Here is a 25495-nt window from a genome sequence, read left to right on the forward strand (position 1 = left end):
CTATCAGCAGGTTTGACTATTCTTGCCTTCCTCCTCAGTGCTGTTCCTGTGCTGTTAGCAGTTTAGTTTTCGGTCTCGAGCACTACTTGGAGCACTTCCCCCACGCGCTGGGCCGGCCTGCTCCTCCTAATGAAAATCACTGGAGCGAGTGGACCAGATTGGTGCTCTGGGGGCGGGGAAGTGCTCCAAACTGTGCTTCGGACCAAGGATTAAACTGCTAACAGCACGTGAATGGTGCCGAGGAGGAAGGTAAGAGACATACCTTCCTACTTGGCGCCCTGTGCACAATAGGGGGCTATCAGCGCCTAAGAGTCATCTAGCCATTATATAGTCATTATTTTCTCACTTTGTTTGGTCTTTTGCACTTATATATATTGGATCTCACTATGATTATGCTGCTTAATTTTGAGATTGTTTTTGCTAAATTTGATGTTTTTGCTAAATTTGATTTATCACTTGAATCTATTACAATTAATGACAACACTTGTGTGTATTTATATGGCTGAAATCACTGGCATTGTATCACTGCTTGAGAAAGGCTACTATTGTTGAGCCGAAACATCGCACTCTGGTGATGATAAACACTCCTTGATTTGAAGTGCTGTCTGTTGCTGCATTCTCTGTGTTCAGATATTTAGTTACATTGATAGCTGCAACTTCAAATCTGCAGAAGATCCTGTACATGTGAATAGACCCCTAAAGGAAGTTCAACAAAAGACTGAATTAAGACAAAATAAATGAACGAAACAAAGGTACAAAAAATGCATTCAGGGCATGTCCATAGCCTTTTAAAGGGATTGTCCAGCCCCACAAAATTCTTGTCCATGGGCTCATAATGACGTAAAAAATGTGGAAGTCATACCTATCTGTCCCAGTTCTCTGCCATGTCCATCCGGAGCACTTCATGTATGTCAGAACAAAAGCAGGAAAAAGTGATGGGAAATGTAAGGATTTGAGTTGGGAAACTCTCTTCTGAATCTGTCATATGCCAATTTAAGGATCGGTTTGCAATGTGTTTTGTTTACAACCCCCTCTTGTGTTGATATCCTCACAGTTTTGGTATCCTTATACTGTTTTTCTGTTAAATACAAAATAACGTATGCAGGCAGAAAAGTCGTATGTGCCCACAGAAAGCAGTCAGATTTCTTAGTTTCGTTTTTTACAAAATGAAAGAAAGCTATAGGCTGTTGTGTGGGGAGCATTACTGTGTAAGTCCGTGATGAGTAATGTGATAAAAGGAAAAACTGTGAGAATGTGGTCGTTGTGAGACTTTTTTTTTTTTTTTTTTTTTGCCCACCTATAGTAGAATAGTAGAAACACAATATAACATGATAAAATATCCATTGTGTTCTTATTGTGGGACCTCAAAGGAAACACTCATCTACTAGCTTTTTGAGCATGTAGACCTAAACCTGCAGTTTTTTTTTCTCTCTATAGTCAATCCCCTGAAGATGATTTAACAATGCCGTGTCTTGGCCTTTTGGCAAACTTGTGCCGGAACAATCTTTCTGTCCAGTCGTACATCAAGTCACTAGTAAGAAAAAATGTCTTTAAAATGATCCTATTTCTTCTTACCCTGAACTGCTTGATTGTAACAATTTCTGGTCTGCTCATGGTTTATGAGGCCGCTTTCACCACCCATCCTTTTATTCTGTCCACACTTGCTGACATTCATTTCTATGATCCCATGCACTCATCCAAAGATGTTATGGATCTACGTAGTCCTGTCTGTTTCTGTGGGTCTGCAACTATTGCATATTTGTATTGAAGAGATGAAAACTTTAGTAAACAAAGTTTTAAACCAGAATGATCTATAGTTAAGATTCTTCAGAGTAGCCTCCTTTTTAGTTTGACAACAGCTTTGCACATTTTAGGCATACTCTTAGCAGCTTCATGAGGTAGTCACCTGGAATTAGCAGGTATGCCTTGTTAATGTGTCCCATACAGTGCTTACCCCTCTTTAACTTCTGTTTTTAAGAACCACTTAACAAAGTTAAGATAAATGTCAGTCCATTATTACTTTTAGACATTAAGGTCAATTAGTCTAGGAAATTGCGGGAACTTTAAGGGGTCCCTGAATTTCAGTCTTAATAACCATTAAACGCTATGATGAAACTGGCCATTGCATGGCTACATAGTTTTTTAGCTCTTAGGAAAGCAGTGGTAGGCTGCATCTCATATGACAATACAGAATCTTCCCACAAAAGAGACAGCAGTATGAGTGAGGATAGGTGTATAACTCTGCTGTTATTTACTGTATGGACTCTCCTACTAGATCTCTGCACTCCTGGACTCTTATGAGGCAGAAATACCTTCAGCAGCACAGTGTATGGAAGACCATAGGGATCAGGGAGTGATGAAGCTTGGTTGGGGTGTGGAGGTTCTGAGAACTGCCAGGAGGAATCTGATAGGTGATGATGTAATCCTGTATTTCTTTGGAAGTCAGCCACACAGGAAGGAATGACCACCTATCTACACATTAGAACATGTAATTTTCTGGTTATGAAATTATAATAACAATATAACAAATGACACTACCAGAATACTGCTGGTTTGTTAGCATTAGTGTGAATCTAACTCTGGCACCTATGGATAAACAAATATTACCATTCAAAAGGCCACCTGAGTGCCTGCCCCCCCCCCCCCCCCACAAAAAAAAAACCAGCTGATAGTTGGGGGTTCTGGGAGTTGGATCACTGCCTGAAACTATGCCATGAATGTTATAAGGCTTGATAAACCCCCATAAATGTTGATTATAGATGAACAAAATTACAGTAAGTAGCAGACCTATGGCTGTATCCATGTTTTCCAGGCAAGCCCTAGGGCTGCATCCATCTTTTCCAGGCAGCTAGATTTGTCCATGTGACAGAGTTTGACTGAACCTACTGTAAATTCACTAATCTCTAATTTTTTTTTTAAATACTCTTCACATTTTGCATTAATGTGTATTTATTTTTATTTGACTGCAGAACAATGTTAAAGGATTCTATCGTACATTGATTAGCTTCTTGGCGCACACCAGTTTGACTGTTGTAGTATTTGCACTTTCAATACTGGCAAGTCTAACATTAAATGAAGAAGTGGGAGAAAAGGTGAGTTTTTACAGTGGGAAATGCAATACACACTTCCTCTCTCTCTATTGCTCAGCTTGTACTGTTTGGCTTCTGCCCGATCTTTGGAATTATTTGTAATTGCCAGAAAATGACATTTGCATTTTCCACTTCTTCATTAGGGTAGCTTCACACGTACCGGACTGCAGCGTATTTCATGCTGCGAGTTTGCAGCGAAATCCGCTGCAGATCCTGGTAGTGTGAAGGTCTTTGGGGTTACAAATCCGCAGCAGAATTTTTATTCCACTGCGGATATGTAACCCGGGCCCTTTAACCCCTCCACATCCCGCAGCCCCGGCCCAGAGCATACATTACCTGCTCGGAGTCGGGACTGTGTGAGGCTCCCAGCTCCCGTCGGTCCCCATCAGCCAGTCAGTGCTGCCGTGCACTGATTGGCTGATGGGGAGTGAGGGGAGCCGGGAGCCTCACACACAGTCGAGGCGCCGAGCAGGTAATGTATGCTGCGGGGGGTTAAAGAAACAGGGTCACATACTGGCAGCGGAATGAAAATTTTGCTGCGGGTATGGGACCCATTCAAATTCACACTACCAGGATCCGCAGCGGATTTCGCTACAAACTCACAGCGTTAAATCCGCTACTTATGAAGCTACCCTTATTACTGTAATCTCTCGTTTAATTGTTTTTATTGAAAAAGAAGAAATTTTTAACAAATAAGAAAATCATACATAGATAACAGTCAAAGTAGCAGTCTTACAAAATGAACAAGCTTGTCCTTTTACACTGAATTAGAAGGGACTGCAACATGTTAATCACATGACAGAACATTGTTAAAAAGGCACATAGTATCAAACATTGTTTCTTCCACCATGTAGAGTAGCAACAGTCTGTATGATAACATACTAAACAAAAAAAAACAGACCAATGCTGTTAACCTACCTCTGTATAACGATTCACTGGCTGCCTTGGGAATAAGTAAGAGAAGGGTTCAAGGGAAATTACCATAACTGGATTAACAATGGAGTCCATGTTTTTTGAAATGTTTTGAAAGGCAGATTGCCCGTAGCTATTGTGTATTCATACATATATGTGAGATTAATAGAATCACAAGTTCCTTAAGTGTTGGCTCAGTGGGTGACTTAATACCTTACTAATACTATTTTAGCAACTATGAATATTATAGACAAAAGTTTCCTCTGGGCAAGGGGGAAGTCGTGCAAACCAGTGAGTAAGGGGACCAATTGGGGTACCACTTTTCGTCAAGGGTAGTCAACGAATTACACACTTCTGCATTTTTCCCAGTATGTCTAAGCTACAGGACAGGTCCATAGTGTATGGAAGAGTGACCCTTTAAGGACGCAACCCCTCCAACACCTATCTGAGCAATCTGGCTATATAACTGCCAATGTATCTGAAGTGTAATACTACCTTGTAGTTTTATGCAGAGACTGTCTTTGTGCACTACATCTCAGCAAAATCCTAGACGTGTGGAAGGCCATCAACCAGTCATGGTCTTAGAAAGTGAGGCCTAGATTGTTCTCCCATTTTAGGATTACTGTCATTCCTAAGTTTAGATACAAACTAGAAAAATGACCCGGTACTGTCTGAAATATAAAGTTTTTTGTGTGTGTGTTCATTGCATTTGTTTCACTATTGCACAGGAGGCCAATCCATTCCCTCATGTTGTTTAAGGGGATCGCTAAAAGCCATATATGCCTCAGCATTTACACACTGTCTTTCATTTTTAGCCCTCTGTTGGGTATTATTAAACGGGGAGTTGGAGTCATAGGGCTCAATGACAGGGCCTGTTGTTAAACAACATTGATAGTTTTATCGCCAGGTACAAAGACCAAAAGAGCTGATCCAACTCTGGAGAAAGTAACATATAAGAAAAAACATAAACATAAAAAAAAAAGACAAATTTGGTCAGCTCTCCAAGAACACCATTCACACCAGGCAGGAGCACGTTGCTAAGGCTGATATAAAAAACATGCAGATGCATGTAGATGACGGACTGTAATATTGGCTGATAAATAACAGTGAGCGAGTGCTATACACGAGTGCCATCCAGCAAAGGCTTTACGCATCATTTGAGAGGAGTCCTCCGCTCCTCACTTGTAAGAATAGAGCTGCCCTCTTAGTAGGTGTCGCAGCCTTCCTCTATATTGCCACTAATAATGGCAGGACGTGGTGCCTCACCCCTATTCATAGTACCACATTGTCATTGAGGTTGGTATGGTATTTCATGCAGTGGCTTTCAAGCTCTGTAGACTGTCATCCTGTAGCTGTGTAAGGGAGCTACAGCTGATAGCAGAGAAGTATGTTATTCCTTCTGTTCTTGAACTTTAGTCAGTGCTCTGAAGTGGGTGTTGGCTGCAGACAGCTGTCCTGTCAAGGTCAAGCACCTCTCTATTTTCTGATTATTTGTCCTTTGTAATAGTGGAGGCTTCAAGCCTCGCACCAGAACAGTTCACTTTATCTAAACAGTATTTTTAGGAAAATTAACAGATAGGACCGTAAGTGATTTGGCAGTGAACAGAGCAGGCACAATAGCGGATCATCACCATGCTGACTTTTCTCTTCAGTAACCCCTTAACTCCGCAGCCAAGGAAAAATATGCATTTATCTAATTTTCAAATTCTCTACTGGTAACAAAGATAGTCATGCCACACCAATGTGATCATTCACATTTGCAGTATGCTTCTTTTTGTTGGCATTATCCTAAATGGACCTTTACAAATGTTAAAATTTTAGCCCCAATTCATTTCTAATGTGGATTAGAAGGGCCTGTATGCTAGAAACCTTCATAAATCATCCCATTTTAAAACTGCAGCCCTGAAATAATTCAAAACAATAAATCAAATATACACAGTTTAACCCTTCAGGTTGCTCACAGGATTAAAAGCAAACTGAAGGTAAATTTTTTTTGCAGAATTTCAATTCCATTTTCCCCCCTGTGCCATGGCAGGTATTAGAAAAATGTAATCAAAATGTATTACTGACATTCTGTAGTTTTTTTTTTGTTTGTTTTGTTTTTTTAAATGTCCCTATAATATGGCTGTAGAATTTATCTAGGGAGGTAGATTGGATTTGAACCCCTAGGTGCTTGAGGAAATTTAGGATTGGGCTGTGAAGTTGAAAATTGGAGTTTATTTTCCCCCTATACAGTTAACTTCAAAGATTAAAATTTTCGCAGGACAGGGGTAATAGCCTTTAAAAGTTGTTAAAGTGACACTGTCACCTCCTTTTTGCATTCTGACACAATCTCTACACAGGTGTAATGGGTAAATTTAGCGTTTTTCATACCTTATTTCATATCATACATCATGGTGTTTGTTCAAGTAAAAAGTGTCCTTTTATCAACTGCAGATTGTATTAAGTGGGCGAGGCCTCACGGCATTAGCGCCACTTATCCCCGCCCACAATGGTGCCGTTGGCCCCGCCCTCTTCGCCGGCCAATGTAACAGGCTGGCCGAAAGGTCTAGACCCCAGCCCCTTTACGTCGGCCAACCAATGGGCGTCAAGGGGCCGGACTAACGGTGCCGTTGTGGGCTGGGCTAAGTGGCCACGCCCACTTAAGTCATCTTTTATCAACTGCAGATTGTATTTTTACTTGAACAAACACCATGACGTATGATATGAAATAAGGTATGAAAAACACTAAATTTACCCTTTACACCTGTGTAGAGATGTCAGAATGCACAAAGGAGGTGACAGTGTCACTTAAAGCAATTTTTCCCGAGTACAGCAGTACCCCATATGTGGTCCTAAACGCAACTAGTTCCCTTTTGCTCTGTTTTGTTTCTGTCCATAAAATGGCTGACATGGAGGAGCATGTGACCATGCCCTACCCCTAGTGTCCTCTATAGGCATATACAGGCTCAGTGGTGGACACTGTGGGGCAGGGCATAGTCACATGCTCCTCTATGTCAGCCATCTCATAGAAAGAAACACCACAGAGCAGGGAAGCACAGCCTGAATGAGGGGAGTGTGATTTTAGCTCTTTGAGGTACACGGGGAGCTGCTGTCCGTAAGAGCAGTGAGTACACCTACTAATACTGTACACTGAGCAATTTTACTTTAAAGTGGCCAACCCCTTTAACATTGAAAGCAGACATAGAAAGCAGACATAAAGGGGCAGAGCATGTGCTGCAAAGCACTTCTTCCCCTTCGTTCTAGCAATCAGCGGCGGTCTCAGCACTCGGACCCTCACCGATACAAACTTCTGACATGTGGCTATAACATGTGAGAAGTTTGTTCTAGTGACAGGTACGTGTTAAAGTATCTACTGCTATTTCTTGGTGCCAAGAACCACAGGACACTTTCAGTGGTCTTGTGGAGGCCATAAGGGTCACAGCTATTTTGGTTGCAGGATCGGTCACATGGGACGATTATTGTTAATGAGTGTTTGTAGGAGGCGATAATGCATTTAAATGGCTGCACAAACGATACATCGATAAAGGTGCTTATCAACCCTTACATAGCCACACCTCAGGCCATGAAAAAGGGCCCGAAGTAATGTGGTTTTATGGCTGATCTGTGTATCTTCAGAACTAACTTTAAAGTGTGATTTTTATCGATCATTTCCACTTGTGTATATAGTGTATAATTTTAAATTCACTTTTTTTTTCTCTAGCTTTTTCATTCCAAAAACATCCATCAAACATTTCAGTTAATATTTAACATTCTTGTAAATGGGGATGGCACACTGACCAGGAAATACTCAGTGGACCTCCTTATGGACTTATTGAAGAACCCCAAAGTTGCAGATTATTTATCAAGGTTGGAGTTCATGTTTTCATTTTGTCCATGTCTGTGTATAACCTATATTGATGTGTGTTGGGGAGAGAGAGACCGCGATAGATCAAATGCATACTGTATGTTCTTTAGACCCAGTAACCTCATGGAAGTATAAATGAATGTATTTTATTCTAGTTCTGTTGTCAGTATTTTTTACACAATCACATGCAAATATCGCTTGCCTTTTGTGCCTTACCTTTAGATATGAACACTTTAATTCATGCCTTATTCAAGTACTGGGCCTCCTACATGGCAAGGATCCAGATTCGGCTTTGAAGGTATTTCTCTTTTTCTTTTTTTTCTCCTTTTGCAGAGCAATACAACAACAGTCTGTTCCTATAATACAGGGTCTCCATAATACACATGTCTTTATATTCTGTGAGGGGAATGCTCTGTGCCCCAGTCCCCCCTTGGTACATGGGATTACAATCCTCCTGCTAATGCATTTGTCTGGTTAGTCAGCAAAGATAGAAATTCCGCACGGGTGGTATGTTCTTTAGTGGTGCTGACAGTGACAGATGGCAAAAGGCTACTGATGAATAGACCAAGAGGAGCCAGAAATGTATCTAGCAATGCCAAACTCCAGATCAGTCCTCAACATGCATGTGCCACTGTCCCCAGCTAGCCGAAACATTGAAAACCAGATGGTGCAGTCCGTGGTGGGACTTTGCAGAGATGTTAAATAGAGCGGTGTGATGCTGTTGCTACTATTGACTCTATTCTGCCAGTACTTGGTATTGCTGTGCACGTCCTACTGATATCAGCCACAGGATTCCTATTCTCTTGCTTTCGCTAACAGACAGTAGATCATATGGCTGATAGCAAAGGCAGGACACTAGTCCAGAGCCTTCAATAAAGCTCCAACCCTTAGGGTCCTATTAGATGGGCCAATGACAGCCTGATCAATAATATACTGAGCCTATTACACGGCTCAATTATCGTTTAGCAAGGGCTATATGTATATATCGTTAGTGATGTCCGTGCAACTTTTGCTCCTGACCAGTCATTGGCTGAGTGGCCTGTCAGCTCAGAGAAGCTGCAGTGCTAGGAAGCAAGCAGAGGGCAGGAGAAGACCAGGAACGTAGAGAGATAATGTATAAACAGTTTATTTAATTATAAGCCATCAGCCGCGCATCACTATTACACTTAGCGATGCGCGGTTGTTGGTCGATGATTTTAGGACCGGACCCAAAGAAATGATAAGCTGATTATCTTTTCATCGGCTGATCGTTGTCTCTATTACATGGAGTGATATCCTGCAACAGTGTGTGATTGGCTGAGTAAGCTATCATTGCCAAGACAGTTCCATCTCCAAAGTAAAAGACAGAGCAACGAGTATGTTTGTTTCTTTTTTTTTTCTTTTTTTTTTTCTCATGACATCCCCATCGTGATATTAATTATCTGTATTTAAAAATACCCCTTGAATAGCAAATTTGTTGTGTTTTGAATTCATGCCTCTTTGAATAGTATAACATTTATATATGCTCAATGGAGTCAGTTATTTCAGTTGATGTTTTGCTACATAATATCAAGATGCTATGGGTCCATAAGTTTCATTCTTAATAATTTAAGTTCTATACTTTCAGGTTTTAGAATTGTTGCTGGCTTTCTGCTCGGTCACCAGCTTACGACACATGTTGCGGCAGGCTATACTAGAACAATCAAGTATTCCTGCAGCAGGGAACGGGAGACTTGGGCCACGTACAAAATCTCCTGAGCCAGCTGTGGCTCTTGTTCATTGGTCAAGCCAAGCTCTGGAAGCCCCCCAGAACTGTGCAGTACTGGCACTGGAACTCTTCAAGGAAGTATTTGCAGTAAATGTCTACCTTTCCTCATTCCTTTCAATTTGTACAGTAAATCTTATTTTTTTCAAGTTTGAAAAATGCACATAATGTGTTTGCAAAAATAGTGAGAAGTGGGCCCCTGGTGACTTTAAAACTATGACGGCCTATTCTAAAGATCAATGATAATGTTTTGGGTACCTCTAAATGTTTATGCTACAAGTTTTTTATTTTATTGCCATACAATTAGGATGCTATTGACTCTGGAACCAGCCAGTCTGCAGAAAGGTTTGTTGACCTTCTGATGCCAGTTATCCTTGAGCAACTTCATGTTCCCGATCAACCTTTGGATGAACAATTAACAAAAAAGAAATGTGAAAGAATGGTGAAATCAATGGATGTATTGATCAATATCCTTTCATCAAGGTTTTTTTTTTTTTTTTTAGAGAGTCATTTTACACGGCCTGATATGGGACTGTGTACAGGTGTAAATGAGCACTGTTCAGTGAGATCAGCACTCGTTTGCGGCGCATTCACAAGGCATAACAAATTGTGTAGCCGGGCTGCACAAACGATTGTTGAATTATTCATGCGGCCATTAAAGGGGTAGTGCGGCGGTAAAGAATTATTCACAGACTAACCCACATTACAAAGTTATACAACTTTGTAATGTATGTTATGTCTGTGAATGGCCCCCTTCCCCGTGTACCCGGAAGTGTGGTGCGCTATACTCTGTCACGTGCCGACCCCTGTCTCCGATCTTCAGCCAGTGACGTCGTCTTCGGGCGGCTGGCAAACAGCTCTGACTGTCTCGAATGCCGGCCGCCCTCTGCAGCGTCATCCGATGCTCAGCCGCGATTGGCTGAGCATAACTGTCTGAATAATTCTTTACCGCCGCACTACCCCTTTAACAATCATAATCGGCCATATGTCTCCTGTTTACACAGATATGTGCGCCTGATAATGATAGATTTTACCGCCGCACCAAAGATCCAATTAGCCTACAAACGGACGTGTTCCCGCTGGTTGCTGCCACTTTTACACAGGCTGAATAAGTGTTTCTGGGAAGGCTCATTGCCAATAATTTGCCTGTGTCATAGGGCCTTTAGAGCACTGTTTAGTATAACAGTCAACACCACCTCCACAGTCTTGTGAAATATAGCTGGTGAGCTAGTGTAGAGACACTTATATCTGCATAAAAAATGTTTAACAAATCCATAGGAGACATAGACAACAGTACTCACTGAACTGGCAGCTTCTCATCTCTTTAGCACAGTGCGGCTGCATCTCCACATTGAACGGTAATTGCTATCACCGCTCCCTCTGATGACTTTACCAGAGAGATGACAACTGCAGCTTGCTGTGCAATAGGCATCCTCCACTGGGGTACTATATACAAGAATATACAGTACACAGGGGAAACTGAATCCAGCACTCTGTGAAAGCAAAATTATATAACTTTATTATTAAAGCAGAGTGTTAGCAAAAAATAACAATGTTGTGGTACCCCTTTAATGAGAGAACTGCGGTATAAACTGACACTGCACACTAAGGCTGCATTCACATGTCCCATGTTGGCTCTGTGAAGCACGCTCGGCTCTGTCATTACAGCTGGCCATGTACATTACATTATCCTTTTCCTGCCAGTTTTCTTTTTTGTTTTGTTTTTTTCCTCCTCACCTTCAAGATCCATAACATTTTTATTTTTAAGTCTGTGAAAACATAAAAAGGGTTTCTTTTTCATGGGGCAAGTTGCGCTTTTTGTTGGCATTGGTATACAATGTACCAACAAATGTTTATTTTTTTTTCTGTGTTTGTTACATTTAGCTTACACAAAAAAATGGGTGATAATTGTTGTGGGCGTCATTAAGATCAATATGTTACATATCAGAGAGAAAATACAGGCACAGCAGAAAGTATAACACATGACGGTTAGATACAACAGCTTATGCCTTAAAAACTAAAAATATATATTTTCCCTAACCCTGTGCACCGCTTTGTGACGATGATGCATTAAAGTCCCGCATAGCCATGAAGCTCGCTGTCGGCAAATGTGTCGGTCTTGTTGATTATCAGTTTGCATTCAATGGTGCAGATTCCAGCTTTGGTGCCAAAATGGTGGACTCAGAACTCTCGTAAGTTCCTTAGGTTTTTTTTATATACAGTTCATAAACTGTGATATGTTGAAGAGGACATCAACCCAACAACTAAGATTTTTCTATCGTTAAATAGGTTAGGGAACCCTTGAAAGTGAATATCTAGTGATTGGGGTGTCAATATTTCATATTGAGGAGCATGTATGCCTAATAGAGACCCCTGACTCTATAATCAGGGGATATAGAGACAAATACAGATGTTACCGTTGGCATACAACACAGTGCAGAGATTTAGGAGAAGAGGATCTGTGTGTGTGCATGCGCAGTGTATGGGAGACAGTATAGATGTTAGGTTCTACCCACTAGATCACGGATAACAAAAATAGAGATTGGGCCTGCAGAGGGGAAAGCTGGTCAAAAGTACCATATATGTTATATAATGGCCAGAAATACTGCTAGGCCTAATGTACATGTGGTTGCATTTTTTTAAACAATGTTTGTGTTTGTGTCAAGCAATGTTTCATCAGATGTTATACTGAAGACGTTGGATGTAATGAGCAGACTAAAACAGTTGGTCACAAATATGGAAGCAGCCTTCTATAAGATTCTACAGGTATGGATTGTTGGCTTGTTAATATGGAGTTGATAAGTATTCCATTGCTGTAGTGGTCATGCCTGAGGACTGGCATACTGCTCACTAAGAGAGCTGTGCTGTATGCCCCAGTGCAGTACCGAGCTGTGGAGGAGGAGGGTGGATACATTTAGCATTTTCTACAAATACATACAAGAACGCATTTAGCATAATATATAATAGCAACATTTTTTATAGCAATTTACATTTCCGATACATATTTTTTTTAAAGCGACTCTGTACCCACAATCTGACCCCCCCAAACCGCTTGTACCTTCAGATAGCTGCTTTTAATCCAAGATCTGTCCTGGGGTCCGTTCGGCAGGTGATGCAGGTATTGTCCTTAAAAAAACAACTTTTAGACTGGCAGCCCTGTGTCCAATGGGAGTGGCCTAGATTGTGTATGCATTAGGCTGGTACACCCTCTCTGTCCCTCCTCCCCGCCCTCCTCATCATTAGGAATGCCCCAGGCAGATTGTCTACTATTCCTCACCTGTGTCAGCACAGCACATGGGCTGGATCGTTAAGGCACCTGGGCAGTTTTCACACAGGAGAAAATGTTCTAGGGGCATGGCCATTTGACTCAGGGCTGCAAGTTTAAAAGTTGTTTTTTAGGACAAGAACTGCATCACCTGCCGAACAGATTCCAGGACAGATCTTGGATTAAAAGCAGCTATCTGAAGGTACAAGTGGTTTGGGGGGACAGATTGTGGGTACAGAGTCGCTCTAAATACTTTTGTTACCTTTATAACCATAAATTTAAGTATAAAAATTACCATTTTGTGACCCATCAGGTCACTGCTTTAATTTCTGAACTTGTCCCTGTTGCAGGACCAACGTTTGATCCCATCGCTGTCTTTTGCTTTAACCTCCGATAACCGAGAGAGAGTTCAGGCAGGCCTTCGGATTTTATTTGAAGCTGCACCACTACCTGACTTCCCAGCATTTGTGTGAGTAAATGACAAAAAAAAAAAGCTATATAAATATGGTAAGCTTTAAGAAGTATCAGAGATAAAAACAGCTTCAAACCTTTAAATTTAGTATTTAAGTATATACAGTGGGGGAGGGGGGGTCCAATAAATGCTTTATGGTTGATGCACGTTTTAGTATGTGGTGGTTGGCATGTCGTGTTTATAGATAGTAGTATTGTTTGTTTTATCTTTAGTATCTCTTGGACAGGTTCGTGTTATGCAGAGCTTGATGGTTTTGTATTCTATGGCTATAATATACTCTGTGCCTTTTAGGCTTGGGGAAAGTATTGCTGCTAATAATGCATACATACAGCAAGAAACAGATCATCCATCCAAAAGATTTGGATTGCATGTTACTACAAACAATTGTAAACCCTCACAGACCCCTAAAATACACAGCATGGATAAGTCATCCTCCAATATCCAGGAGCTCATTCAAAAACTACAGTCTGGGATGGAGGTAAAACGTATATGTATTCATTACCATATAAGTGCAACACAAAATACATCTCTAGCATCACAGAAAACATTGGAGCACAAAGCAGCACTGGACATGTATATTAAAGCAGAAAATATACTTCAGCAGCATCATGCGTGCATTGTGGTTTGGAGTGGGAATACAAAGATGGGAGCAATAGTTGTATTCTTGACATTGCTTGCATCTTTTTTTTTTTTTTTTCCTCCCACATAAAAATCAATGTGAAATCATGGCGTCCCATCATTATATTTAGGATGGTATTGTGTGAGACTGCTTTTACAGACGTCTGCAAATAAAAGCAATGCAAGCAATTTTACCCGAATAACATCAATGTGTTCTTGTATATTAAAAAAAATGTACATGGTGTCCTATCGTCTGAAAATAAAGTTCTGTTGGTCTATGGGGCCATAAGCCATATACATTTGGTCACTTTAGCTAATAAAGGATGTGGTTCTTGTTTTAGGCATACACAAAATATTCATATGCTAAACTGCTGATAGTATGCTATGCTGCTGCTTAGATGCATGTTTGGTCCACTAGCATGTCAACTAGAACAATACAAACATAAACAATTATCCTTCTGACTATTGTCAGGTTCCATTCACACATATAGGATGTACAGCAGATTTGATTTTGTAGATCGGAAGCTGCAGATTTACTGCTGTGTTCAACCATTTAGTTGCATTGTTATCCACAGCTTCAAATCTCCTGCAGATCCTATAATATTTATTTGTATAGCACCAACAGATTTTGCAGCACTTCTGTATGTGTAAATAATTTATGTTTTACAGTTGAAAGAACAAGTGAATGACGTTAGGATTTCCGATATCATGGATGTTTATGAACAAAAACTGTGTGCACTTGCTGTAAGTACAAAGCTTTTACTCGGGTATTTTGGGGTGTCCCCTAAAGAAAACTAGTTCTCTATCTGTCCTATGTTTTACAGTCTAAAGAAAGTCGGCTGCAGGATCTTTTAGAAGCAAAGACTTTAGCTCTTGCTCAGGCAGATCGACTTATTTCCCAGTACCAATGGCAAAGAGCACAAGCTGAGGCAGAGGTAAGACAATGCTTTGTAGAGACATCTGCATCTTGTCTTCTATAGCTCAGCTGCATATATAAGGTTCCTTTTGATATTGTTCAGTAAATTGCTATACTCTCTGGATATACTTATTCTTCCACTGTAGTATAAGTGAATGTCTTGACTATACTGCACCACCATATTATTCACATTGGATTCATTTAATACTGCAGGCAAGAAAACTGGCTACATTACTTAAGGAGGCAGAAAGGAAGAATGAGGAACACAGCTTGCTTCTAAAGTCTCAACAACTTGAGTCTGATCGAGCAAAGAGTGACATTGAGCAGCTATTCCAGCACAGCAAAAAGCTACAGGTTGTGGCTGAAGAGCATGAAAAACTAAAAGTCTGCTATGCGGACCACATATTGAAGTAAGTGCTCTTACTTAATCGACATTTGTGCAGTTTTTGGTGTATTTATTACAGATTACATATACCCCAAAAACAAAATCAGCCACACAACAGATGCTATTAGGATTTAGTAACTCTACTTGCATAAATGTCTGCTTTTTTGTATCATGTGCCCACTTGTGCACAAAGTAAAAGTGCAGGTATGTTGGTTACTAATGATGAGTAAACCTACCAAGATTCCTTGAAGTCTCGCCAGAAATAAAATCACTGCGGCACACACGATCTGCGTGAAATGGCTGTAGCCTGTCTTGTGTCCAAGTTTATGTATCCTCTGTAAGCAAAATAAGTTAAATCTGAAGGAGATTGTGTGTGCTGCAGTGATTTCATCCCTGGTGAGACTATTTTGGATTCTGTTGCTGTGCACCACGGTTATCCTTATGTGTTCCTTCATGCATGAAGGTGGATGGGGGATTGTTAGTACGTCAAGCCGTGTGGGTATTGCCGAGATTTTGTGTTGGATTTGTTTAAGGAGCCTTTACTTGAATTAATGATTTTGTAATTATTTTAGATTGTGCCCTACACTCAATTTTTTTATTTTTTTTAAGCCCAAAACTGGCCCAACACAATATCATAAATCTTCTGTATCTGCGGTGTGCATTGCTGCCTACTGTAGAGGAGCAGGAGCTCCTGCTCTTAATGTAGTTTCTGTGGTGCTCAACATTAGGCCCCCATTGGAACTATGTGCTGAACAGGAGGTATACACTGTATACCTCCTGCTCAGTGAATTCTTGCAGTAAATAAGCCAAAGGTATATATGGACTCTCCTCCCCATCCTTTTTATTGGCCTGTCAGCAGTTTGGCTGTCATGTTTTGACAGGATGCTGACATAGCTGGGACATAAAGCAATAATCTTGTATGACCCACGTTATGTGTGTTGAGTATTATCCCAATAGACAAGGTAAGCTCCTAGTTGTCTATTTATTTGTACATTCCCAGTAGAAATAACAGTGACACAGCACACAGTTCTAAGATGCTCTCATTACTTAATGGCATTTACATGCAAAACAAACCTGTGAGGAGAAACTGCAATTGCTTTTCAAAACCCCACTATGTGTTTCTAGTTTTTGTAGCATTACCATTCCGTGTCAATGTACTTTGACGAGAGAAGAAACCTGTTTTTGTGGCCTTGCGATTTAGCTCTTGGCTTTAAAACAGACTACAATACTCTGTACTGGCCTTGTAGATCTTGCACAGTAAATAAACATCTCCGGTTTTATAGGTATGAACTCTGTGAAAAGCAGTACAAGGAGCTGCAAGGATCATACAGCGTATTAAGTAAGCAAGCAGAAAACATGAAAAAACTCAACGACTCCCTCAAGCAACAGAATGAAAAGTAAGGTTGAATTTTTCTTTTATGAACCATATATGCAAAAAGTCATTACCACAGAGTCATCTGCCTTCCATATGTTTCAAAAGAAAATGTCTTTCACTATAACTATTTATATCAAAAGTCATGTCATCTACAATTTTAAGAGATGTTATATAATCTGTGTTACTACATAAATTACGCAATTAACATAAAGCAACCCTAATGTCAATTTTATTATAATATCGGTTGTCTTCTATACCAGAACTGTTAATGGTAGCTTGGGACATTCCTATATTTTCTTTGCTGCCTGCAGACACCTCTCCATTCTTAGGGTCTGTTTATACATACAGATAAATCACTTTAACGATCGTTTAGCAAACAACAAGCGATAATTTTTTTTCCCTTTTAAACGACAGGCGTTTAGACAAAAAGTCGCTAATACAATTGTTTTATATACATAATATATAAACTGAGTGTTTACACCGTAAGACTTGCAAAAGATAGTTATTTGTCAGGACGGACATTTTGGCCTCCACACAGGCAGTTTGTGTCAGCAGTTTCCAATATATTTGATGGATTGTATAATGTATTTATATTTACCGGGAGGATATGGGTTTCTGGTGCTATTCTGTTGCATCCATACATGTCCGGGATCCCCCCTGACACATACCTCTGGTGGACACTACAAGATACAATTTGAATAGGGCCCAATACTTTACAACGTTATCATGTCCTTGCAGGTAAAAATTAGGTATGCTGTAGCTTTAAGTTTATCTGAACACGCTGTTGTATTATTTCAGAACATTGGCACAGTTAGAAGACATTGATAATCAAAGAAAAGAAGTGTGCAAACAACTTCAAGATAGGGAGAGCAAAATATCGAGTAAGTAAAGCGATTTTACTCCCCAAACAATGTTCCCTATCATGATCTAATAATGATAAATGGTACATTTTACCCCTTATGATTTGTGTACAAAATCAGGAAAGGTGAGTCGCAAACTGTAAAAAATAATTTCTCTCTCTTGCCGTTTACTTTTCCAAAAACATTAAAACAACTCTGTGTGTGTGTGTCCTTTTGGATGTTTACATCCCAAATTACCACATATGAACACAGCCGAATTCTGACAGTTAAATGAGTTCAACGTTTATTCAATATCCATAACCATACAAGTGTGAACATGCAGCAGAACACGTTTCAGCAGCCGCCTTTGTCGATTGCCTGGCAGTTTATGATATTGGTGAGTGCCAGGATTTTCTATTGAACTGTTTTGCTGTGATTATATTCCTTTCCTCAAGTACCACCTGAGTGCCACTCTGACCTTTTTTCCATAAATAAATTTATGCAGGCTTAGAAAAACATGTTTGTTTTTTTTTCTAGAAATAGCATTTTTCTTTTTTTTTCTTAGTTTGGGTTCGGTTTTGTAGCTTGGTTGCATTGAAGTGAATAGAGCAGAGTTGTAATACCACACACAACCTTAGGACAGGAGTGGTGCTGTTTTGCAAGAAAGTAGCTGTGTTTTCTTTCTAATCCTGGGTAACCCCTTTAATGGGTGTTTGTGTCAAAGTATACCATTGATTTTTGAACAATGATGCCCAGCACTGTGCACAATAGTAATTTTTCAAATTACTTGGTGCCTTGGATTATGAGCATAATTCGTTCCGGGACTGTGCTTGTAATCCAAATCCACTCTTGAACCAAAACTAAACTTCCCATAAGAAATCAATAAAATGCAAACAATTGGTTCCACACCATGTAGAACAGATTAAACAGCTGAATATGTGATAATATAAGTTACTGTACAGTTTAGCAATCATGTGGTGTATAATGTATAGTAAGGGCATAAACCTGAAAAACACAGCAGCAGTTTGTAGATACAGGATGGAACTGCAGATCCCCATAATGGCGAGGATGGGAAACACAAGGGCTGACAGACACTGCAGGAAGCATGAAGGAATGAGCAGAGCAGATGTGGGCACAGTATAGCAGCACTCTCTGTCTGGGGAGAGAGGTGTTACAGCTATGAAGAGATTACCTCAACAGTCCTGTCCCCTGATGTAAGCCCCAGCCTGAAGTGGATCTGCCATGTTTTGGAAGGTGAGGGAGCCTTCCTGGGCCAAAGTACAGGGCTGTAGACCTCGCTATGCAGGCCATGCCCCTCCCCTGCTCCACCTCCTATTCAGTACCTGGAGCTCTTAAACCAAAGCAATGCTCTTAAACCAATTTACAATTTTCAAAAACTGTGATCTCTTAAACCAAAATGCTCTTAATCCAAGTTACTCTTAAACCAAGGTACAACTGTATACATCAGTTTTAAATTCAGTAGAGGAAATGGTTTTCCAAGCACCTATTCTCCTGTATACTTAGATGCGGTGGGGAGAAACCTATTCCAGCACAGAATTCAAAACTAATGCATATGAGAAAAATGACTATTGTGCACAGCGCAGCACAATTTTCACAAAAATTTCCCTGACTCCTGGAGGGACATTTTGATATATAATCCTGTTTGATCAATTTTGACTACCAGCACCTCTTTGACTGATGTAGAGAGTCCTGGAAAGCTGCATACCGATCCATCAAATTTTCACATAATCTCATTATTAAATGTCAACATTTAACTTGGATAGGAGATAACAAGTTGAGATGGGAATTACCATTTAAGGTAACACTGGTAGATTGTTGAAGAAGCTGCCAATCAGCGTTTTGTGTACTAGATGTATTGTCTACTACTCTGACTGCTGTCATGCTAACATGGGAGATAATCATTTCTGAATTTAAAATTGAATGTTTCATTTAATGTCAGTGTATCAAAAATACAGGCTATGAAGTGTAATTTCATGTATCAAGTTTTTATTTTTAAATAGATTTTCAACAGAAAGTAAAGGGCTTAGAGGAAAAGGTTAAAGCGAAACAAAAGGAGAAAGAAGATATGGAAGAAACTATTGATATCCTTCGGAAGGAATTAAGTAAAACTGAACAAGCAAGAAAGGACTTGAGCATTAAGGTAAGAAATGTGTTTTGTTTTTTTGTTTTTTTTGTCTGATATATAACAACACATTCAGACTGCTCTGTGGAAATGTATTCTAGTTCCACCACACACAATCTACTATTTGTGTGAACTGTTTCTATTTTCTTGCTACTCAGATGTTAACACTCTGCAGTGCACCCACCAACCAGGTTCTGACACTCGTACCCAGGTTTACCAGCTCGCACAATGCTCTCCAGCAGTACAAGAGTTAACTATAAGGCCGCATTTACCTGAGCATATTACATGTGCATGTGTGTGTCCATATTTTAGATGAAATTCCTGCCTAACCCACCAGTATGATCTGGACTGGCACCTGCCAGTATGGGTCATCAGATCCGCTGCCAGTCTGGGAATTAGTCATATGAAGCATATGTAATTCGCTCGGGAGAATCCAGCCTTAGGAAGACAGTGGATTGCATAGAACTTACAAGAGCCAGACGGGCTCTTCAGAAAGAAGACAGAAACCGTTATTACTGACATTCCCTTGCCTGTAAATATTACTATTAATTAAAAAAAGACATAAAATGAAAGCCTTGTGCTTTACAGAAAATAATTTATCAACTTTATAACTATAAAATCCACTAAAAATAAAAGGCCAGAGGTTAAAAAAAATATATACAAAATTGATGTTACAAAAATTAAAATAAGAAAACTACTACTACTTCTGTCTCTGAGGGTAACCGATAACAAGGGTTGTGCACCTCAGGCTTGAGTCTGACCCCCAGAATGTCAACAACTTTTCAGGGTAGATTTACATCCATCCCAAATAAATTCTCTGCACATTGTTTTTTTTCATATTTGTATGTCATCAAATTAAAGGGGAAGTCCAGGCAAAATAATTGTAGGATATGTTATTGCCCAATAAAAGTTATCAAAATTACTAATAGGCACTTATTATGGGAGATGCACCTATAGTGCATTATGCCTGCACTTACTACAGCATGGCGTGTTCAGGTCTCTGTAAAGTTGGTGATGTCACATCACATAAACTGCCGACACCTGCAGCAGCAGGAGTTGGCAGTTTGTAAAGTTGGTAATGTCACGTCACATAGACCTGAACTCTCCATGCTGTAGTAAGTGCAGGGAAAATGCGCTGTAGGTACGTTTTCCATAATAAGTGTCTATTAGTAATTTTTATAACTTTTGTTGGGCAAGATGTACTAGTAATAATTACCTATCACTGTGGGTATAAATCTAATAGTAATTGGGGTCCAAGGAATCCTTACTCATTGGAGCACTTGGGGAGCAAAGTATAGCCCATCTGCTCTGATTTTACAAAACAAGTATCGTAGCACAGATTGCTGAAAAAGTTCATGCTGGCTATGATAGAAAACTGTCAGAAGGCTCAGTGTATCACCACTTGCTTCATATAGGGCTGCAGAATGGTCATAGTGCCTGACCCCTGACTTCTACCAAAAAGTGTCTTCAATGGGCATGTGAGCTGTGCTGGATTATTGAGAAATGGAAAAACTACTGAGTCGCATTTTCTTTTACATGATCTGAATTCTGAGATCTTTTAAAATCCATGGGTCAAAGTTGTTTTTGTGCCACAAGAAGACCTACACAAAATTAAACAAATTCTTCTATAAACTAAAATCACAGTAACATTCACATGACCGAACTGTACTATGGTACTTGTAGAATGCATATTGAAGAATACGGTCTCTTTTAAAGCCTACGCGCTGGTCACTACTAAAAACCGAGGTGCAATTTACCATAAAGTGGTTTTTTTATTGCCCAAGAAATTTAAAGGGGTTATCCAAGCTATAAAAGTTGACGGCCTAGCCTCATGGTGGGCCATGATTATTAAATGGTCAGGGGCCCATAGAGCGTGGCAGTTACAGATGTGAGCAGGACTATTTCAGTAAAACGGATTTCTTTTTGATACATACGTTTTTATTTTAGTATATAGTATCTGTTAACTGTGTGTGTTTTCTATAAACTACAGGCATCTTCACTAGAAGTTCAGAAAACCCAGCTAGAAGCACGTTTAGAAGAAAAAGAAGCAATAGTAAAATGCCAACAAGATGAGCTGAGCAAACATTCCCATATGATTGCCATGATACACAGCCTGAGTAGTGGCAAACTCAATACAGAGAATGTGAATCTCAGCCTTTAGTCAAACCGCCATATTATATATTCATAGTGTACAGCAAGCTCGTAATAGCACAGGCAAGAATGATCATGCTACACAGGAACTTTTTATAAATAAAATACTAATATTCAAAACTACTTTTTAATGGTTTTACAAAGAAATATCCAGTCCCTATAAAAGGCATCTCTTGAATAAGCTCAAATAGTGTTTTATGTAAAGTTCAATTATTGTGTAATAAATGGTTATGCCTCTGTAATCTCAATCTTTGCTTCCAGTGCATGGAAACACTTGTTGCTGGCATGATAGTATACTTGTATAGTAGAACATTGCATGACTTTTTATTTTACAATGATTGGTCTGGGATCACACTGCGGGAATGGAGTGCATCCTAAATATACAAAAAGGGTTGGCAGCGTATACTATAGTGCACTGCAGCAGCCTGTTGGCTTTATTGGCCCAGCCGTAGCCACCTATGGACCACGGCCAGGCCACTTCCTGCAAGTATATGTTTAGCTGCACCCAGTAGCACAACAGATCGCATTGAGTCTAGCAAAATAAATGCATACATGCAGGAAGTGGTTTGAACACAGTCACTAGTGTTTCAACCATTTAAAATAAATGGGGCCTTCCAAAGTGCACCATGGTATATGTCGGCATCCATTTTTTACAGTATACCAACATATACCTGGGAAACACTGCCTTAAACGGGTTATCCAGGACTAGAAAAATCACAGCTACTTTCTTGCAAAAACAGCACCGCTCCTGTCCCAAGGTTGTGTGTGGTATTACAAATCTGCTTGATTTACATCAATGGAACGGAGCTGCAAAACCACACCCGGACTGAGGACAGGAGCAGGAGTTGTTGCTGTTTCTGGAAGACAATGGCTATGTCTATCTAAGCCTGGATAACCCCTTTAATGCAGTGTGTAACTGGCCTTGAGCTTTTATGCCTACAGATATTAGAATTTCCAGAAACTCATTTCAAATGATGACCATAGTTTTAGTGATACTGTCAGCCACCTAACTCTCACTTTATTTCAACAGTGTCGTCTAGGCAGGGCTTCATGGGAGTTGGGCCCCATCTCCTGACTGGGAAGAGTGCCCCACTGTCATGAAGCCCCGCCTAGGTGACACTGTCCACCAATGTAATGAAACGATTTTAGAGCAGAAAGGTGACACAGGCAAGTTTTATGCAGGTGTAATTTAAATGTGCAGCGTCTAAACTTGTTGATGGTGTGGAGAACCGCACATAGTTAGGGGATGACAATATCACTTTATGTTGCCCTTAACAGGCTGCAATCTGTCACTTTTAACATTAAATCGTAATGGTGAATGGTTGCTGGAAAATGGGCATCTAATACAATTCATTATAATTTATCTTTTGCTCTTCGTATCAGACTTTTGTGCACTTTTTTAGCAATAAGAATGAATTCCATTTTAGTATATTTATTTTAGCTAACGTATAAAATGTTTAATAGTTTTACAACCAAAAATGAATATGTAACACATGTTGCTATTTCACCATTAACTTTCCAGTCAGCACTACAGAAGCTCAGTGGCTGTTTTAGAAATACCTGCAAAGTAAATAAATTGGTGCATTTACATTCATAAATGTATAGTTTACCAGAAACCAGACTAGATGTTTTTGTTTGTGTCTGAAAATATTAAAGCTAAATATGTACAGCATGTGTGCTTTGGCTTTTTCTTGTCCCCCTCCTCCAAGATGGAGTTCTAGAGCTTACAAACTATTGTAATATAGATATTAATAGTAAGCAGGTTTAAAGTGTCGCTGTCATTATAACTTCTAAAGCCTAAAGTAGAAGGGATGTGACATAAAAATAAAGAATGTATATTGCAACCTTGTTTTTTTTTTTTTTTTTATCATGCGTAAAACAAAGCTGAACTTACCAGAAATCCAGGTCCAGTCTTGTGCTGGTTGAAAAAAAGAGACTAAACACAGGAAGTCCCTGCCAGTGCAGTGTCACAGCTCAATGTGTCCATCAGCGCAGATAACTGGGACTTCCTGTGTTTTTAGATTTCCAAGAAAATCTAGTTTTTCCCATGATAACAAGAAAAAAAATTAATGTAAACTGCAAACATGTTTTATTTCACATGCCATGTTAAATTTAGACTTTATATATGGAGACTTTAGACTTTATTTATATGGAGAGTGACACTTTAAGTAGCAATGCAAGTTCCCGCTATTATGTATTCCTCTAAAGAACACTTCCTAAAAGTATCTTTATTTTATAATTGTAACAGTAAGGCCTCAGTTACGTCACACTTTCCGCACAAGTTGCCGGTATATGTCAGAAATCAAGACACACAAAGGTGTACAATATTCTAGAAAAACATGACTCATTCAGAAACCATTCCTCGGTTATGCACACCCTAAGTGGAAATAGGTGAGAGTTTTCTTTTAATTTGCATATATGTGCGCCACCTGTCAAAAAAGATGTGCCAATATATACCACAATGTGTTCGTGGAAGGGTTATTGGTGAGAAAACAAAACCTGCATTATGCTAATGAGGCTGCTCAGTGCATTGTGGATGGCACTTTACGTCACACAGCACCAAAATGGCTGGCATCTCATACCAGACTCCTAATGAATACTGATGCCTCCCCCTCTGCAGCAGCCATCTCTGCAGACGGGTGGACGCAGTATTCATTAAAGCGTAACTGTCATGTTTTTTTTTTTTTTACTGCAGAAATCAGTAGTATAAGCGATTTTAAGAAACTCTGTAATAGGTTTCATCAGCCAAAAAAAGCCTCCTTCTGTACTCAAGAAGCAATCTCCCAGCCTCCCCCCCCCCCCTGACTTCTTATCTGTGCATTATCAGGCAAACACGTCTTCATTACAGAGAAGCCAGTGAAGACGGGGTTCTGCTCTCTCCATTGTAAGCCTATGAAGGGGGGAGGGGATGAGGGAGCAGGAAGAGGTGACATGAAGGTCAGCTGTTTGTAGACTCTCTGGGCACCTAAAACGCTAAATTCTGGGGTCAGAAAGGTCAGTGCTTATCTATGAACTTACTGAGAGAAGATTGCAGGGTGTTGTGCTTTGCAGGACTGCTCCGTGCTCAGTCACTCCTAACAGCCCCTCCCCTCTCCATAGCCACATAATGGAGACAGAAATCCTGCTTCATTTGATGTGAGGGGGGAGGCTGGGAGATTGCTTTTTCAGTACAGAAGGAAACTCTTTTAGTACATAAAACCTATTACAGAGTTTATTAAAATCTCTTGTACTGTTGATATTTAATGTTTTCAGAAAAATGGCCCTGAAATGACAGTTACGCTTTAGGGGCCTTTGCTAGAAGACCAGGCGGCCATATCAGTGCAGTTTACCTAATGCCTCTTTAACACATTAATAGAATGCCTTTTTCATTAAAAATAATATGCATCAGAGCGCCACAATAAAGACATTATGTGCCTCTGCTTATTGTATTCCAGAACACCGCTTCTCAAAGTTTTTCTATTAGAGCCTCACCCAACAGACAACATGATGACTGGGCCTCACCTTCTGTGGTGGAAGTCCATGCAAATATATATATTGCCCAGTGTCTCTTAAACTCTGTATAACATCAAATGAGTCAGTAATGTTCCTAAACCAGAGACTGGGAAAGAACAGTGCAGCTTATAGTCGGTGAAAGCTGTCTCCTCAGTTATACATCAGCAGCAACTAGGGGGCGCCTCACAGTTTAAGAAGCACTACCCTAGAAGGATCTTTCAGAAGGTCAAGAGGCCCTAACCTAAAT

At 40.0% G+C, this 25495-nt stretch overlaps 1 protein-coding gene across 2 annotated transcripts in view; it reads left to right on the top strand.

The window, feature by feature from the left end:
• Positions 1-23421, top strand: part of CIP2A (cellular inhibitor of PP2A) — a 31184-nt gene extending 7763 nt beyond the window's left edge. For both annotated transcript variants that reach the window (XM_069971097.1, XM_069971098.1), the window contains 17 exons: positions 1438-1534; positions 2970-3092; positions 7705-7850; positions 8071-8146; positions 9455-9682; positions 9900-10059; positions 11643-11784; positions 12259-12358; positions 13208-13326; positions 13621-13807; positions 14617-14691; positions 14772-14882; positions 15077-15273; positions 16532-16645; positions 17422-17504; positions 19484-19623; positions 21596-23421. In XM_069971097.1, coding sequence (XP_069827198.1) covers positions 1438-1534; positions 2970-3092; positions 7705-7850; positions 8071-8146; positions 9455-9682; positions 9900-10059; positions 11643-11784; positions 12259-12358; positions 13208-13326; positions 13621-13807; positions 14617-14691; positions 14772-14882; positions 15077-15273; positions 16532-16645; positions 17422-17504; positions 19484-19623; positions 21596-21766 — 2269 coding nt within the window. In that variant the 3' untranslated portion in view covers positions 21767-23421. The remainder of the gene's footprint in view (positions 1-1437; positions 1535-2969; positions 3093-7704; positions 7851-8070; positions 8147-9454; positions 9683-9899; positions 10060-11642; positions 11785-12258; positions 12359-13207; positions 13327-13620; positions 13808-14616; positions 14692-14771; positions 14883-15076; positions 15274-16531; positions 16646-17421; positions 17505-19483; positions 19624-21595) is intronic.
• The last annotated feature ends 2074 nt before the right edge of the window (positions 23422-25495 follow it).

This window comes from Dendropsophus ebraccatus, chromosome 5 (assembly GCF_027789765.1).
Source record: "Dendropsophus ebraccatus isolate aDenEbr1 chromosome 5, aDenEbr1.pat, whole genome shotgun sequence".
Lineage (NCBI taxonomy): Eukaryota > Metazoa > Chordata > Amphibia > Anura > Hylidae > Dendropsophus > Dendropsophus ebraccatus.